At 49.6% G+C, this 11,245-nt stretch overlaps 2 protein-coding genes across 2 annotated transcripts in view; one reads left to right on the top strand and one right to left on the bottom strand.

The window, feature by feature from the left end:
* Positions 1-3,700: 3,700 nt before the first annotated feature.
* On the top strand, positions 3,701-9,642 carry Slc5a2 (solute carrier family 5 member 2). Its single transcript, XM_005064316.4, has 14 exons — positions 3,701-3,820; positions 4,487-4,558; positions 4,635-4,739; positions 5,487-5,651; positions 5,942-6,047; positions 6,560-6,640; positions 6,793-7,022; positions 7,346-7,481; positions 7,718-7,825; positions 7,956-8,106; positions 8,225-8,393; positions 8,469-8,684; positions 9,211-9,334; positions 9,419-9,642. Exons 1-14 carry the CDS (start codon positions 3,701-3,703, stop codon positions 9,640-9,642), a joined length of 2,007 nt encoding a protein of 668 aa, XP_005064373.2.
* Positions 8,839-11,245, bottom strand: part of Rusf1 (RUS family member 1) — a 21,418-nt gene continuing 19,011 nt past the window's right edge. The window contains exons 11-13 of the mRNA XM_005064317.4: positions 10,607-10,750; positions 10,432-10,509; positions 8,839-10,052 (exon numbers count right to left, since the gene is read on the bottom strand). Of these exons, the coding sequence (XP_005064374.1) occupies positions 9,955-10,052; positions 10,432-10,509; positions 10,607-10,750 (320 nt within the window). The 3' untranslated portion in view covers positions 8,839-9,954. The remainder of the gene's footprint in view (positions 10,053-10,431; positions 10,510-10,606; positions 10,751-11,245) is intronic.

Here is an 11,245-nt window from a genome sequence, read left to right as displayed (position 1 = left end):
ACTTAAAAGGAGCAAGGGTGTGTCTTGGCTCACAGTTTCACAGGGTTTATCCACCATCGTTGAGAAGTCACTGCAGACCAGCTCAGTGACTGTGGTAGAGGCTCTGTACATCATGGCAGACCAGCGAGCAGAAAAGCAGGAACCAGGAACTGAGTATTGTCTTCAAAAGTCTCTAGCCTTCCAAAAATAATGTCACTGTATTGGGCTCAGACATTTAAAACATGAGTTTGTGAGAGACATTTCATGCACCATAACAACCACTGAGTTACATCCTCAGCCCATGGGTTTTTGAAACCAGATCTCATTATGTAGTCCCAGCTGACCTTGAACTTAGGATTCCTATGTATCCATCTACTGAATGTTGTGCTTATAGCTGTATACCAGCTGAGAAATCTTTTGTAAGGGGGTGTCATAGACTAGGTACTGAAGGCCAAGGAGACCTTCATTTGGGAGGTGGAGAACTCTGTAATGAGTTTTTTTCTGTCCTGTCAGCTCCCAAATAATGACATGTAGACTTCTTATTAATTATGAAAGCTCAGCCTATAGCTTAGATTTGTTCCTAACTAGTGCATATAATTTAAATTAATCCATTTATATTAATCTACATTCTATCATGGGGTGTTACCTCTCTTCCATCTAGTATCTCCTCTCCATGTCTTCTGGTGTCTTCTGCATGCCTAGCTTCCTCCTCCTCTTCCTTTCTTTCCCCAGAAATCCCACCTATCTCTCCTGTCTAGCTATTGGCTATTCAGCTCTTTAAGTCAATCACAGCAATTATATCTTCATACAGCATACAAATATCCCAGCTCCTCTAAGTAGAAGACACAACATATGCAAAGACTTGAGGACTATGAAAATTTCCAGTTAGCTGAACTCATTAGTACAGGGAATAATTTTCTGAACAGGATCCTGATAGCACAGGCATTGAGATCAACAATAACTAAATGGGACCTCACTAAGCTAAAATGTTTCAGTATAGGAAAGGACACCATCATTTGAGCAAAGAGGCAGTCTACACAATGAGAAAAATCTTTACCAGTTACTCATCTGGTAGAAGATTAGTATCTGGAATATACAAAGAATTAAAAATAATTGAACATCAAGAAAAATATAACCCAATTTAAAAATGGGGTATCCAAGTAGGTAGAGAGTTATCAAAAGATGAAACAAGTAACTGAGAAGCCGACTGAACTATAAACAATAATTTTGAATGAGATAATCCACACCCAGGAAGAAACATTGCAAGTTTTCTCTTAGATGTGGACGCTAGCTTTTAAATTTTAGATATTTTGTTTCGTTCATGATATACACAGATGTTAGGTAGCTACTAAGTGACCAAGGAGGACAGATTTTTTTCCAAGGCAGAGGAAATAGAATATAGTGTTATAAAGAGACAAAGAGAAAACTAGAATAGAGGATTCAATGGGGGCACAGGGTAGAGGAGGGGATATGAGGAGGGACACTAAAGGGCTTTTGAAAAGCTGTGTGGAAGCAGAGTAGCTTCCTCCTGATGTAGATGGGAACCAATATGGGGACCCACATCTGGGCAATGTGGAGAGAGAGAGAGAGAGACAAACAGAGACAGAGAAGGAGACAGAGACAGAGACAGGAACAGGGACCTTGGAGCATTCAGGCCTAAATGGGATGTCTGCATTAAATCCCTGATCTGGGGATGAAAGACACCAATGAAACAAGGCCTTCTGGACACACTAGGACTGATGTAGACATGAACTCACGGAGACTGTGGCATCATGCACAGGGCCTGCCCAGGTCTAAGCTGTATGGGTCCAGCTCCAAGAGGGTAAGTGGGCATGAACCTCCATTCCTAACTCAGAAGCTCTCTTCAAATGATATCCACTTGCAAAGGAAAAATTAGTTTTCTCCAATGAGGTCTCAGGAGGTATACAAACCACACTGAATGGTAGGCCCTATGCCCAGCAGTAAACGGCCAACATAAATACAAACTCAATGATATTTTGGGAGCTATTTTTGTCTGTCTCATAAAGCTTAGTCTGGGGTTTTTTTTCTTTATGGGTCTTTTGCTTATAGTTTCTGGTTTTATGGGAGTTTTGTGTATGCAAATATGTGTGTCTCTGCATCTGTATGTGTGTGTTTTGTTTTTTGTTTTTACTTTTTCTTTGGCTCTTTTTTCTCTTAATTTTGTCCTATTCTGCTTGTTTTTATTTTATTTTTTTTAGATGACTGTTTTCTAATGAAAGAGAGGGAGAAAGGGTGTAGATTTGAGTGGGTGGAGAGGTGGGAAGGATCTGGGAGGAGTTGGAGGGAAGAGAAACTGTATTCAGAATATATAATATGAAAAAGTCCATTTTCAATAAAAAAGAAATAAAAGAAGAACAATATGGAAACCTACTACTGTAGAAGCTTCCTAAAATATACATATACATTAATGGAATTTAAATGAAGTTGCCATATAATGAGGGAGACAATGTCTCAACTGGACACCATGTGCTACTCAACAAAATCCCAGTACCAAGAACTGGTTACCATCTGATGAAGTTGTTGGCCATAGAGGTCTGTGGAATATCAAGCATTACAGGCTATTGCCAAGGCTACTGGTTACTCTTCATAACCTGAAGGTAAGGCTCCATTGCTGAAGATGGTACTTACTAATGTCATTGAGGTGGAGGTTGACCCCAAGAAGCAGAATTTTCCAGACACAACAGTGCTGATGCCTATCCTAACTCACAGACTATGACAGCATGTATAAGACCTGCACAAGTTCAAACGAGACGAAATTCCAGCATGGAGAAGGGGAAGTGGGCACAAAATCCCAGTCAAGAAACTATTTGTGATTGTTAGCTACCGGAAGAGGAAAATCGGTTTCCGCAATGAAGAGACACTGGGTGTATTAAGTACACCCCAGGGCAGACCGCATTCTCAGGAGTAGCTGCTCAACATGAAACAGCCTCCATCTTTTCTTTTTCTGCTCTTTTCCTTCCTTCCTTCCTTCCTTCCTTCCTTCCTTCCTTCCTTCCTTCCTCTTTCTCTCTTTTTCTTTTTTCCTTCCTTCCTTCCTTCCTTCTTTTTCTGCTCTCTTTCTTTTTTCCTGTCTTCCTTTCTTTCTTTGAGAGAGAAAAAAAATATGAAGCTGATTGTGGAGGGGAGGAAATCCATGAAGAGTTGAGGAAGGGAATGAATATGTCCAAAATAAAATTTAAAAAATTCCTGGGATAGAACAAAAAGAAACTAGAAAGTCCTTGGGTTGAGAAGGGCAGGGGAGTGGTGAGGGCAATATAATTTCATTCTGGGTTTTATATGGAAGAGGTCAGGGTCTGGCAGGCCTGGGTAGTCAGCCTGGGGAGCATGTACTTCCTCCCGACTGTGGTGGGGAGCTATGGAGGACTTCTGGGCATAGGACCAACACTGTCAGCTTTGGGTTAGAACCTAGAGGCTGGCTAAGCCAGACTCCCTACATTGAAGCTAGAGGGTGTATATTTTCAGAGAATGCAGGAAGTGACTTTGCCTGGAACACTGGGGATGGGATGCTCCTGAACTCAGAAGGGCCCAGCACCCCAGGACCAGCCTTCGGCCTTGATAGAAACCTGATTCAGCTAAATAAAGTGGGAGAGGGAGGTTGAAACCTGGGGGACTTGTCGGCTCAGTGCTCCTGAGGTAACCATTAATCTTTCCACTGGGAGAATCCAGGGACTAGCCCTTTGAGGGGCAGATGCTGGAGAGAATGGACGAACGAATGAAGGAAGGCTCTGAACTTGGGGAACAGAGGGTCCTAATTGACAACCTTGCTGACATTCTGGTCATTGTTGCGTATTTCCTGCTGGTCATTGGCGTTGGCTTGTGGGTGAGAAGTTGAGGGGGTTCTGATAGGGAATCGCTTTGGGGGCTTGAGGGTAAAGATTTAGAAGGTCCTCAGAGAGAGGTGGGAGAAGGGTACTTGGATATCTGAGGGAGAAACGTAGGTCTAGTAGGCAAGCAAATCTTTCACTTTTTGTCTTCATGTGTTCTGGACTGTAAAAAAGGGGGGTGGGGGCCGGGCGTTGGTGGCGCACGCCTTTAATCTCAGCACTCGGGAGGCAGAGGCAGGCGGATCTCTGTGAGTTTGAGGCCGGGCTGGACCGACAGCCTCCAAAACAATACAGAGAAACCCTGTCTTGTAAAAAAAAAAAAAAAAAAAAAAGGGTGGGGGTATCCGTGGGTTTTCATTAAGCTAAGCATTCTAAATGAGGTCTCTGTTTCCCTGTCTGCATTATGGTTGCAGCCCATATCTGAAGTCACCAGATAAGTCAGGCTGAATCCAGTCATATTCAGGCTCCAGCGGTTACACTAGGATTAGGGCCGGGATGTTCTGAGAGTCTGGGAGGAGGCTGGGGGTAAGGGGACAAACAATCGGGGGGAGTCTAGTGCTGGTTAATCTTCAGCCTGAAACAAGGCTGAGGAATGTGTTGAGGAAGCTAATGAGGTCCAAAGATGTGCCCCAATCCCAGTTCCCCCCACGTCTGTTTCCCAGTCTATGCTCAGAACCAACAGAGGCACGGTTGGTGGCTACTTCCTGGCAGGACGAAACATGGTGTGGTGGCCGGTGAGCGGGGCCGGGCAATGGGATGGGAGGGACCCTAGAGGAGCAGCCTAGCTCACCCTCATTTCTGGCCACCCAGGTTGGAGCCTCTCTGTTCGCCAGCAACATTGGCAGCGGTCATTTTGTGGGCCTGGCAGGGACTGGTGCAGCAAGCGGCTTGGCTGTGGCTGGATTTGAGTGGAATGTGAGGTCTTTTTTTTCTATAATAACCCACCCCAGTGGAAACTCCCGGGAAGATCACACTGTGGGGAGGCTCCTGGTGTGGGGATATGAACAAGTTGGAACAGCCCAGTTGTGGGGAGAGGCTGGGCTGGGAGCAAGAATCACATGCTTGTTTATGGGCAGTAGGTTACAGGTAGGTCCTGCCCCTGATTTCCTATGCCAGTATGGGTCCTCGGTGGGCCTTGGCTTATGTACTCCACTCTGAAGCTGGGCAGGCAGCTCATAGATGCAGAAGTACCTGTCCCCATGTTCTTTGATGATGTGGTCTCTGGTCATCTCTAGACTGAATTGAAGTCCTTTTCAAAAACAAGGAGACCAAGCCCTGAGACTGAGCTCACCGCAGAGGGTTGGAGAGAGAAGAGTTTGAGCCTTCCTGGAGGAGACCTCTGAACTGAGCCTTTGAGGATAAAATTCCTGGGTGGGTGGAGGAGGGGAGGAGCCCGGCAGATGAAGAGTCAGTGCACACAGCTTCGTTTCCTAGAGAGGTAGGCAGGGGCCAGAAAGACCTCCTTGGAGGAGACTGGTAGGTGATGGCCTGTACGTGCAAAATAGGCTCTAGCTAAGGTGCCAGGAAGATGTCGAGATTCTGTCCCCCATTCAGGGCCCAGGCTCTTCCGCTGTGTCTTCTGGGTCCTGGGTGTGAGGATTAGTACAGGCCTGCTTAAGATGCTACGACCGAGTCACTCTGGGCTGTCACGTGTTCCCACAGGCGCTCTTTGTAGTGCTGCTACTCGGCTGGCTCTTCGTGCCTGTGTATCTGACCGCCGGTGTGATTACAATGCCTCAGTACCTACGCAAGCGCTTTGGTGGGCACCGTATCCGCCTCTACCTGTCGGTGCTCTCACTTTTTTTGTACATCTTCACCAAAATCTCGGTGCGCATGTGCGGTGGGCAGTACAGCTAGAAAGGTAGAACCATCCAATGAGATCTTCAGAGAGCTCTAGAAGAGACGGGACCAAGGAGAAATGCAGGAATCATGGGGGCGGAGGGGGGTACTGAAAAGCTGTGGGCACAGTGGTTAGGACCCGGGAAGACTAGGTCATTGACAAATGAGTGGACTTTTGAGGTGTGGCCACATAGGGTGGATGGATGGTTTAGGGGGCAGGAGGTGCACCTGGGTCACTGCCTTTGCCTCTGATGTATGCGTTTGTTTTCTCCTGAAAGGTGGACATGTTTTCCGGGGCGGTATTCATACAGCAGGCCCTGGGCTGGAACATTTACGCTTCTGTCATTGCACTCTTGGGCATCACCATGATTTACACTGTGACAGGTGGCTGGCTGCACGGAGGTGGCAGTGGTGGGCGGGGAACTTGGTGATGGTGACAGAGAGCTGGCTTGGAAATGATTTAGAAGCTTCTACCCTTCTTGGAAGTCTGAAAAGTTGACTTGGTCAGTCTCCAAGATCTTTGGCTGAATCCAGTGCAGTTCCCAGGAGCCCGGATCACACACAGTTGGGTAGAAGGGTGCTAAGTGGGCTTGGAAGCCTGCTGCGGGACAGGGTGCAAGCAAGGGCTGAGCCTTAGAGGGTTAGCCCCCACCCCACTACTCAGTAGAAAAAACAGGTTAGGGAACACGTTATGGGCATCTTGTACCACACGGATTCCTGGCCAAGAAAGCATCAGTGAACTCTAAAACTCAACTCTGCTTACCGGTGCCCCAGTGCACAAGCCTAGCATCGTTTTCTTAAATAAAACTTGTTCTCTAGAATGGGCGCTTCTCAAAAAACATGGGTGCCGGGGCCCAGCAGCTGTGCTGCCCTCCACTGACTCCAGGTCATTGCAGGAGGGCTGGCAGCACTGATGTACACAGACACTGTGCAGACCTTTGTCATTCTTGCCGGGGCCTTCATCCTCAGTGGTTACGGTATGGGGTTTTCCCAGCGTGGGCGGGACACGGATCTGTGCTGTCAAAGAGCTTTTAACCCAGGGTCTGGAACCTTGCTTGTCTCTGCCATGCGGGTCCTAAGGAGGGCCTTAACACTTGGGTGAGATCCCCTGAAAACCTTGCCTGCACAGCTTTCCATGAAGTGGGCGGGTACTCGGGTCTCTTCGACAAATACCTGGGAGCAGTGACGTCACTGACAGTGTCCAAGGATCCAGCCATCGGCAACATCTCCAGCACCTGCTACCAGCCGAGGCCCGACTCCTATCACCTATTGCGTGACCCGGTGACAGGAGACCTGCCGTGGCCTGCACTGCTCCTGGGGCTTACCATTGTCTCAGGCTGGTATTGGTGCAGTGACCAGGTGAGGTCAAGGTTTGGGGTGGTGTGTGCACCTGGGGTGGAACTTTAAGTGCCTTGTGCTGGTTTGTAGGCGTGCCTGACGCCACCCTTCTGGAGTTAGGTCGAAGGCAGGGCCTGAGCTGATGGAATCGTGCCAGGGTAGAAGCCAGAATCCCCTGGCAGGATCTGAGGGTGGAGATATAGCAGGGGCTCCGCAGAGCTAGAGGCTGAGGATGAATTAGAGTAGGGGTGAAGGCTAGTGTCGAGGGCCCATGAAGAGTGGCAGCAGAGCCCATGGGGGTGAGGTACAGGGATGACCTGTATAGTTGAACACCCCCATCACAGGTGATAGTGCAGCGCTGCCTGGCTGGGAAGAATCTGACTCACATCAAAGCTGGCTGCATCTTGTGTGGCTACCTGAAGCTGATGCCCATGTTCCTTATGGTCATGCCAGGCATGATCAGCCGCATTCTTTACCCAGGTAATGTCTGCATCACACCAGGCTCAATAGGACTGTGCCCCATCCAGCACCCCTACCTTCTTGTGCAAGGACCAAAGTGCCTGTCTCTTATAGCATCCCTAGACTTGGGAACCTGGTATGTCAGTCCTGCTTCCCACCAGGAGCACCATCTCTAGGATCCCCAGCCCACATGGCTTCAGTGATCTTCATTTCCAGAGTACAGTCCTTCCTAGCCACCTATGCCTTCTTTCTTGCAGATGAGGTTGCATGTGTGGTGCCTGAAGTGTGTAAGCGGGTGTGTGGCACCGAGGTGGGCTGCTCTAATATCGCCTACCCACAGCTTGTTGTGAGGCTCATGCCCAACGGTGAGAGCTGCGCGTGGGCTGCCTTTGGCCAAGCCTGCAGGGACTGCCTATGGGAGGGTCACCTCTTGCCAAGCGTTCACCACCTTGAACACACCAACGGCCCTGGCCTGACAGCTCTTGTTGGCCACAGGTTTGCGTGGACTCATGCTAGCAGTCATGCTGGCCGCCCTCATGTCTTCCCTAGCATCAATCTTTAACAGCAGTAGCACCCTTTTCACTATGGACATCTACACACGCCTGCGGCCCCGTGCAGGTGACAGGGAGCTGCTGATAGTTGGAAGGTATGGCCTGGGTCCCATCTCCCGCTCCGTAAGTGAACCTGGGGTGTGGGCATGGAACACCAGAAGGGTGATGGGGAAGCTGGGGTCCTTGGTAAAAGCTGATGGCCCTCTATTGCAGGCTTTGGGTGGTATTCATTGTGGCAGTGTCAGTGGCTTGGCTGCCTGTGGTGCAGGCGGCACAGGGCGGGCAGCTCTTTGACTACATCCAGTCTGTCTCCAGCTACTTGGCACCTCCAGTGTCGGCCGTCTTTGTGTTGGCACTCTTCGTGCCCCGTGTTAACGAGAAGGTGAGCAGGGCATGTACATGGGCACTCGGTGAGGCTTGGGCATCTGGGGTGGGCTAACGCTTGTTTCTCCTGCAGGGTGCCTTCTGGGGACTAGTTGGGGGCCTGCTGATGGGCCTAGCACGGCTCATACCCGAGGTCTTCTTTGGCTCGGGCAGCTGTGTCCGACCCTCAGCATGTCCGGCGCTCCTCTGCCGGGTCCACTACCTCTATTTTGCCATCGTACTCTTCATCTGCTCTGGCCTCCTCACACTGGTCGTCTCCCTGTGCAGTGCACCCATCCCGCAGAAGCATGTAAGTGCTGGCCTCTGGGGAACTGGGAGGACAAACATGAACCGTGTGGGACGGAAGAACCATTTTCGCCCCGTTAGTCACTCTGCTTCAAGGGAGGACCACAGAGAAAGACTAAGAAATCTCATGCCAAGTGTTGGTAGGAGAAGGCTGGGAGTTCAGTATGACGTTTTATTTCCAGGGCAAGCACATTTACCTACGTGACATTTTGGGGAAGCAGAGAAAATGACAATAGGAACACACTGTGATCAGAACTTTCAGACCAGTCTGAAGAACTACAGTTCTGGGTGTAGACATAAAATCCAGGGTGAAACATAGGATGGGACCGGGCAAGGCCAATGACTTTGATACTCAGCTGAGAGTCTGGGGTCCAGTGTGAGGGCAAAGGCTATCCTGGAAAGAGGAGTCTTGAGCTGAGCCTGGGCAAGCGTGCAGGCCAGGGCAGGGGCTAGGGAAGCAGTGGTGAGCCAGTGTGCACCCGGGGTGGAGAGCAGAGCTCCCACCTGGTCCCTTCTCCCTAACTTCCCAGCTCCACCGCCTGGTTTTCAGTCTCCGGCACAGCAAGGAGGAACGGGAGGATCTAGATGCTGATGAGTTACAAAGCCCAACCCCTGTGCAGAATGGGTACCAGGAACACGCAGTGGTGATCGAAGGTAAGGCTGGCTCCAGTGAGTGTCCTGGGAAGCTAGGGAAGCTAACTCCCTTCAAACTAACTCTATAATTGCCACTTCTTCCAGATGTCCAGTCCCCAGCACCAAGCCTGCTCCGCCGGTGCCTGCTCTGGTTCTGTGGAATGGGCAAGAGTGGGCCAGGGAGTCCTCCACCCACTAGTGGGGAGGAGGCTGCAACAGAGAGGAGGCTGGAGGACATCAGTGAGGACCCTGGCTGGGTCCGTGTAGTCAACCTCAACGCCCTGCTCATGATGACTGTGGCTGTGTTCCTCTGGGGCTTTTATGCATAAAATCAAACGTGTTCAGTACCATGAGCTGCAACCGGGGCATGCCTGGGCCTCACAGAGAGTGAGGGTGAGGCTCTTGTAGTGGGTCCCAGAAAAGGCAAAGGGGCAAGAATGTGGTAGGAAGGAACTGGTTCCCTTCCTCTTTGCCTGGGGTCCAGTCCATTTGATTGGCTGTCACTTCCCACAAGGTGGTGACCAATTGGTCATAGCAGTTTGCCTATGTGAAAATAAAGTTGCCCATCTAACATCCTGGTGTGGCTGAAGCATCCTTGTTCCAGGCACCTGTCCTGGGCTCTGGGTCTCTAACTGGGCTGCTCATGAGATCTTCTTTTCTGGAGACAGGGGCCATGTGGCCCTCCACTCATCCACTTCTAGATGGTGCTTCTCAGTGTTCCAGCCAGCAGCCTGCAGTCCTACAAACAGGTCACAGGGTGAGGCCAGGGAGGAGGCTCTGGGCTGAGCCTGGGGACGGGTTATGGGAGCAGAAACACAGGCTGGTGCAGCCTTTCGCACTGCGTGGGCTCTTTTGTTGGGATTATCTATGGCAGAAAACAAGGCTAAGATTTCACTTGTGTAGTCAGAGATCAGGCACAGCACATGGAAAGGGGCAGGGTGAAGTAAGTACTCTAGGACCAGCTTGGTTTACAGACTATCGGTATCAATAGCGCTTCAGAGACATCCTGTATTGCAATCCTGTAGAAGGGGCACAGACTGAGACTGAAGACCACAGACAAATCAGTCCTTATCTCCCAGGCAGGGCCCAAGGCTGAAGGAGCCAGGAGCTGGTGTTACCTTTCAAGAACTTTGGGAACAGTGTGTCCAACACTTGATGGGTCTCCCTGACGAGAATCCAGCTTTCTTTCTTAGGACCTGGTGGGTGTAAAATCAGAAATTCTCATATCCTCATTGAAACAGATAGTCCCTTCACACTGTTGCTGTCATCAGCCCTGGACCACGAAGCTCTTACCAGCCTGAGCCTGCTCCCTCAGCTCTGCTAGCTCTTTTGGAAGTGGTCCATCTTCCTGCAGGGCTCCAAGAACCAGGCCATGAGTGGCAGCCCTTAAGACAGCCTCAGGGCCTGCCACTTGGCTCAGAGCAACCTGGACCTGGTCTGGAGAGACCCACAGGACAAAGATCAGAAAAGAACTATTTCTCAAATGCCTTCCCCCCATCTTCTGATTCACTGATCTGCCTGAGGTCACTGCCAGGCACGGAAGTCCCTATCCTCCCCTTTCCAACTTCCAATTCAGTTGCTTCGTTAGCCAAACTGACATGCTCAGATCCTAAGGACAATTTCACAGTAGCTCAGAGAGGTTATCAGCAATCTTAAGAACTTGTTTCCTTGCCAAAGGACTCAGGCTAAGAGACAAGGTGATCTCCATAAAAGCCAATGGGCCACAGTCTTATTTGACTATGTTACAATATACAAAGTACTTTTTACATAATTACCCCATTCAGTCCTTAGAAAAATGCCACAAGTAATAAGGCAGCCTCTGTAGCTTCATGTTATAGATCACTGGCTCTCAACCTTCCAATGCTACATACTTTTAATACAGTTCCTTAAGTTGTGGTGACCCTCACCATAAAATTATTTTGCTACCTACGA

This window comes from Mesocricetus auratus, unplaced genomic scaffold (assembly GCF_017639785.1).
Source record: "Mesocricetus auratus isolate SY011 unplaced genomic scaffold, BCM_Maur_2.0 Super-Scaffold_4256, whole genome shotgun sequence".
In the NCBI taxonomy this organism is placed as follows: Eukaryota; Metazoa; Chordata; class Mammalia; order Rodentia; family Cricetidae; genus Mesocricetus; species Mesocricetus auratus.
This window is presented reverse-complemented; position numbering and strand designations above follow the sequence as displayed.